Source organism: Peromyscus maniculatus, chromosome 5 (assembly GCF_049852395.1).
Source record: "Peromyscus maniculatus bairdii isolate BWxNUB_F1_BW_parent chromosome 5, HU_Pman_BW_mat_3.1, whole genome shotgun sequence".
NCBI lineage: Eukaryota > Metazoa > Chordata > Mammalia > Rodentia > Cricetidae > Peromyscus > Peromyscus maniculatus.
Window position 1 is genome coordinate 54,519,267 of NC_134856.1, and position 6,577 is coordinate 54,525,843.

Consider the following 6,577-nt stretch of genomic DNA (forward strand, 5'->3'; position numbering starts at 1 on the left):
ATTTGGGGGCATTGGGAGTCAGTACTGCCCAAGTATGCCCCAGGAATTTAGGCCATGGGAGGACCCAGGAGCTTAAGAACCAGCGCCTCCCAGCCATTAGTGAGAGAGCTGTTGCTGTGGTTCTGACCATGGTCGTCCGAGCCACACGAGAGGGGTCAAAAATGAACTCTTCACTGTCAGCACACTTCCGGTTCAGTAAATATGGGATGTGGCCAGGAATTGATATCATTGTTTATAGTTGTTTTTAATCAGCATGCCAAGTAATGGGTTCCAGGGGACAGAGTTTGGTGCTAGAGAGCTTGCTGAGTGTGTGTGAAAGCCTGCGTGTGATACCCACTCCTGCAAAAAAGCAGTGGGCTTCCCTGTGGCATTTCCATACTAACTTTGTCTTGGTGGTTCTCTTCCCAACTCACAAAGCTCTCAGAAGCAGCTTCTCTAAGCCAGGGGCTGCAGGCCTGGCGACCCAGCTACTCGGGGGGGGGGGGGGGGGGGGGGGGGGGGGGGCTTAGGTGGGAGGACACTTAAGTTCAAGGCCAGCCTGAGCAATCAAGGGAATTCAAACCAACCCAGGCAACTCGAGCCCGGACTGGATTGTGGTTGCTGCCCACCATGTCAGGGACACCCTCCTCACCCTGCAGGGTCAGCCTAGGTCATTCTCAAGGCCACTTCAGGTTTCCTAGGACCCACTCAAGCCACACAGGCTCCCAGGTCAGAGCTGGAGGGGGGGAAATGTTTGGGGTCCCCTAAAGCCAGCTGCTGAGTGACAGTCCATCGGGTTCTCTGCCTATGCCTGGGAGGGAGCCAAGAGCTGCCTCCAGCAGTTTTTAACTCTAAAATACTCCCAGCTGCCAACAATCTTCGTAACTGTCCGCAGCCATGAATGTGGCTGGTGCCCAGACGATGCTCATGCCCAGATGCTTGAGCACAGATACCTGAGTGCAGCTGGTCTCTGGGGTGGCATCTGGGTTCTCTCCTCGAGCGGTGCATGATGGGACTTCCTACCCCTTTCTTGCCTGACACCTAGAGACCCTGGCCAGGAGGTGCCAACCCTGCATCTGTCCCATGGAACTGCACTTTCTACCACCAAAGGGAGAGAAGCTTCCAAGGCCAGCTGGGCCCATCAGTGAGGCGAGGGGAGACGGCAGATGTATGGGTGTTTTAGGATTACAGGAAGCTCTTGGTGGCCTCCAAGTACCAGGCCAGGGTTCTTACAGGAACAGTGACAGAGTTGGAGACCTGGAAGTCCCTGGAGGGGGAAATAAGAAAGCATCAAACCTTTCCTCCAGCCAGGGCAGAGACTGAAGTAATCTGGTGGGGTGCATTTGATTTAAATAATGAGATTTAGATGAAAAAGTCACAACCCTCACCTCTCAGGAGTATTTAAAAAAAAAAAAAAAAAGCAGTTGTTTATTAAAATCAAAATTGTAAGGATGGAGAATGTAGCTCAGTGGGTCTAAGGCTTGCCCAGAATACATGAAACCCTTGGATTCTATTCCCAGCACCACAAACAATACTGGGTACAGTTGCACATGCCTATTAATCCCAATGCTTGGGAGGAGGAAGAAGAAGGATCAGAAATTCAAGGTCATCCTGGGTCACATAGTGCACTCATAGCCAACCTGTGCTACATAAGATCCTGGCTCATGGCCAGCCTGTGCTACATGAGATACTGGCTCATGGCCAGCCTGTGCCACATGAAATCCTGCCTCAAAAAAAGGTAACTCAAAACTGTAAAACTCCATATAACAAGCAAAATATCAAATTTTTTAAAAGGACAAAATATGATCCTGACTTTATAAAACCCTTCCTGACTGGCCCATCCCTGATTCTGGCCCCAGGCCTAATAAAACTTTATTTATATTAAAAAAAAAAAAAGGCTTGCCAATCACAGCAGATAATGGTTTAGCACTTTAATTTTGCTCCTAGGCTAAAATATCATTTGTCTTGATCACCCAGATTTCGGGTATACTTTTGTCTGTTTTGTTTAAGTTGCTGGAGACAGAACTCAGGGACTCAGCCATGCTCGGTGAGCACTCTGCCACCAGGCTGCACCCTTGACCCTCCGTAGCATTCTGCGGGTGGCCCTACCCTGTGCCCCACTTCCTGAATCTGCCTGGCTTGACACGTGCCACATTTGAGGCTCATGAGCATCGGGGCTTGGATTTGGGGGTGCAGCCATGGTTTTCTGGGTTCTGCCCCGCTTAGTGAGCCTGCATATTTGCAGAGAACGTTCTGGGGTCCATTCTGCTGACAGGGCACAGCCCTTGCCAGGGGTCCTGGCATCAAAGTCTTTTCAACTTTAACGATGTATGACATTTTGGAGACAAAATACGGTTGGGCTAATCATATTTTAATAGCCCTACCTTTCTGCGCAGCCCTCCTGCCCTGCGCACAGTGATGTTTTAATTTCCCAGCTCTGATGAGCCTCATTCCAACTAGGCATTCAGTTTCCCCACTTATAAATTTCTCTCCCAGATGTCGGATGCCAGGGAACTCTCCAGAACAACTCCACAAATATAATATTTAATATTGGATGTCAGTTTGGGTGTTCCACTCAATTTCCTGGAAAGAGCTTGAACCGCCTCTCCTTTGGGTGGGACGTCCAATCAGCTCCACACTCCCAGGCCAGCGGAGTGCCGTGTGATACCACGGAACCGAGTGCTCTCATTTCTGAAACACAAATTTGGAGCAGATGTGAGGAAAGAGTGTCATGTATTTCCAAATGCAGCCGTTATCAGGCAAGCAGGCAGGAGAGACAGTTACCGGGGGCCAAGCTTGTGGGCCCCTTCCCTCCACAGCCCAGCAGGCTTTCTGGGCAGCCCACCTACCCCCAATGGAAAGGCAGGCAGAGGTGACTGGCATGGCATCCCACTCTCTGCTCTTGAGGAATGAAAGTAAGATGCAGAGGCCTGGAGCAGGCTTTCTACTGGACTTGGGATTTTATTTTATTAAGAAAAAGGTCTCGCCGGGCGGTGGTGGCGCACGCCTTTAATCCCAGCACTCGGGAGGCAGAGCCAGGCGGATCTCTGTGAGTTCGAGGCCAGCCTGGGCTACAGAGTGAGCTCCAGGAAAGGTGCAAAGCTACACAGAGAAACCCTGTCTCGAAAAACCAAAAAAAAAAAAAAAAAAAGAAAGAAAGAAAAAGGTCTCACATAGCCCAGGCTGGCCCCAAGTTCACTCATTATGTAGCCCAGGACAGCCTTAAACTTATGCGCCTCCTGCCTCTACCTCCCCAGAGTTGGGATCACTGGCATGCACCATCACGCCCGGGTTATGCCATCCTGAGAATGGAACGCAGGGCTTCTTGCATGCTCGGCAGGAACTCTATCAAATGAGCCACACCCCAGCCTCTGACTTGGGAGTTTTAGAGCTATATTATTGGGGTGCAGACACAGGGAAAAACTCAGTAGTCTCCAGACAGCCACCCCAGCTGGATCCCAGGCTCACAAATGTCCTCTGTCCAGCTGTCTCTTCATTTCTTGAGGTCACCCAGTTCTTTGAGCCTCAAAGTTTCTGTTCCTGGCAGAGGTAAATTTCTGCTGCAGTAAGCTGGACTTACTGGAGAGAGAGCCCCGGGGCACTGACATGGGTGGAAACAGCCTCAGACACCTAGGGCCAGAGAGGCTCAGGACCAGAGTGGACAGGGTGTCGAGGGCAGGAGGCAAGATACCAACAGGCACTCAGCTGCCCCATCCCATGAGGAAAGGATGGGTCCCTGAATGGGCTCCTCCTCTGTCACAGAGTGACAGAATTAACAGAGCTGGGAACGAGTACCTCACCGCAGGACAGTGAGCTCCTGACCCCTGCAATGCTTGTTCTGGGCACACACATAATTGAGCCTTCCTAGGAGTCTAATGTGGACCTAAGTGTCATGGAGTCAGAAGGCTGGTGTCTAGTCCTAGTTCTCCTGGGCCTCTGGGGAACTCACTTTACCATCTGGGCCTCAGTTTCCCAGTGTCAAAACCAGAAGTGGGACAGAGGAGCTTCAAGGCCCTTCCTAGAGCTCAGATCTCACCCCCTCGCTGAGGACAGAGGGTGAAAATGAGGCCCTTCGTCACCTTCTTGCCAGGCTAGAAGACAACCTGAGTCCTTTGCGTGTGGAGGCCCCAAGTGGGACTTAAGGAGCCACAGCTGCGGTGCCATCTGGGGGAAGTGTGTGGGCGGTTCCTGGCCACCTTCTTGCTGCTTGGCCTGGCTGAGTGTTCAGGAGTTGTGTCTGCCTCCCACAAGGTTATGGAGCCCCCTTCCTCATCCCCCATAACAAGTGACCGGGCCTCCCATCTGCTGAGTTTGGGGGGTGTCTATTGCTAATTGAATTGCAGAAGATGACTCCACCTCACAGCTGTCCGCAAAGCAAACAGGACCCCAGGGACTGGATCAGTGAAATAGAGACCAGGGGGCAGGGTTACCTGGGACATTCTCTGCAAGGCCTAGCCTGGTGTTGGAGGGGGTGGTGGGATCCTGTAGTGACCTAGGCAAAGCTGGAGCAGAGGCGGAGAGCCCTTGGCTGCTGGAAAGGGCATGCCTTCTCTGAAGACCACACGTGCTCACCCTCGCCACGGTGGAATATCTACGACCGAGCCATCTCACTACACCCTGACCCACCGCACACCGTGGGACTGAGCAGTGAGCCCTGATTGGCCCTGTATCAGTCCCTCTGCTACACCATACACGAATCTGTCCACTCACGGAAACCCCCCGCAGTCCTGGCTCTCACATGAACACCAGGGACACACAGGAACACAGAAACAGCCCCCGTAGCCAGGTATCTGGACACCCAGAATTAAAGCCACACTTCCCGGCCTCCCTTGCTGGCAGCTGATGTTATCTGACCACATTATAGCTAATAAGATTAAGGTAAGAATGTGGTCACTTTATCCCTAAAACATTAAACAAACCCCTACAGCTGACTGGAGCCCTGCTCTTCCTTCTAGGCAGTCCTCTTTCCTGCTGGCTGGAATAGAGAGGTGATCCACGGAGCTGAAGCAGCCCTCTTGTGTGCGGGGGCACAGGGTCCATACTGCAGGGATCCTGCAGGAGAGGTGCCACAGCCCCGTGGCCTTGGTGTGAGGGGGGGGGGGTCCCCGTGCATGCTTGTTTGCCCTTTTGGTATTTTCACCTGGAGGCCACTGAAATCCACCAGAGGCCACAGTGGGAGCAAGAGGCCCTGCCTACGGACACTGCCCTGTGGGGAAGCGCTGGACTACTAGGGACCTGAGAAGTCCTGCTCTGCCTGATAAAACAGGCATGGGGCACTTGTCCTGTGTCAGAGAGAAAGGCTGTGAGCCTCTGATAGAATGCCATCCTGCACAGGATAGAGGAACCCCCCCCAAGTGTGAAGACTGGTTAAAGTCCTGACCACAGCTCCAAACCAGGGGTGTACAGTATCTGTGGTGTAGTACTCATTGCACAGTGCCCACAGTGTGGTGCTCATGGCACAGTGCTCCTTGCACAGTGCTCAGTGTGGTGCTCATTGCACAGTGTCCATAGTGTGGTACTCACAGCACAGTGCCCATAGTGGGGTGCTCACTGCACAGTGCCCATAGTGTGGTGCTCACTGCATAGTGCCCATAGTGTGGTGCTCACTGCACAGTGCCCATAGTGTGGTGCTCACTGTACAGTGCCCATAGTGTGGTGCTCACTGCCCAGTGCCCATAGTGTGGTGCTCACTGCACAGTGCCCATAGTGTGGTGCTCACTGCACAGTGCCCATAGTGTGGTGCTCACTGCACAGTGCCCATAGTGTGGTGCTCATCACACAGTGCTCATCATACCCTCACTCAGAGGTTCTCAGCTCAACCCAGACCATGGGCTAGCCCCTGAATCCTGGACTCTGGGTTCATATGCTCCTTGACCTATAGTCCAGCCTCCTCTCTCCTCAGGTCCCCACTGTTCTCCGGATCACCTAGGGAAACTATCTCAAAATCAAAAATTACAGGGCTGGGCAGGGCTGCTCGGTGGTGAGAACCAACTCCGAAAGTTGTCCTCTGACCTTGACACATGCTGCACACACAGAGTAATAAAACTCAAACTTTTATTTCTTTGTCTTATGTGCATGGTTGTTTTACCTGAATGCATGAATGTGCACCACATGCCTGCCTGGTGCCTATGGAGGCCAGAAGAGGGCATTATACACCCCAAGAACTGGAGTTAGAGATGGTTGTGAGCTGCCCTGTGAGTGTTGGGAATCCAACCCCGGCCTCTACAAGAGCATCATGCTGTTAACCTCTGAGCCATCTCCACCGCCCCCGCCCCAAATTTTTAAATGTTTAAAATAAACAAAGGGGAAAAGGCAGGAATGCACATCCTGGCACTCTATGGAAAGCTTGGGAGTTTTGGGGTGCTACGGGGTACACTGACTTGGATTTTGGCTGGGTTTTTTTTTTTTTTTTACTTAATAGTCAGGACCACGTGTCTGATCTCAGTGTGGATGATCCCAGCAGGCACTGGAGGTTGACAAGCATCGCAGTTACTTCAGCATCCGCAAAGGCTGCTGTGGGGAGACCCTCCCCTGTAGACTTTGAAAAAGGCAGCTTCGCATAGCATTCCCGAACTGTGAAGAACGAACTGTTTTCTTG

The 6,577-nt window shown here is 52.2% G+C and overlaps 1 protein-coding gene across 16 annotated transcripts in view; it reads right to left on the reverse strand.

The window, feature by feature from the left end:
* Window positions 1-504: 504 nt before the first annotated feature.
* LOC143273329 (uncharacterized) overlaps window positions 505-6,577 on the reverse strand; it is a 36,022-nt gene continuing 29,949 nt past the window's right edge. For 6 of the 16 annotated variants that reach the window (XR_013051344.1, XR_013051349.1, XR_013051348.1 and 3 more), the window contains one exon: window positions 1,382-2,670. Coding sequence is in view for 1 of the 16 variants with exons in the window: in XM_076572220.1 (XP_076428335.1) it covers window positions 2,665-2,670 (6 nt within the window). In the remaining 15 variants the exon portion in view is untranslated. Of the gene's footprint in view, window positions 2,671-6,577 lie in introns of all 16 variants that reach the window. The other 10 variants (XR_013051341.1, XR_013051346.1, XR_013051352.1 and 7 more) reach the window with 6 other exon arrangements.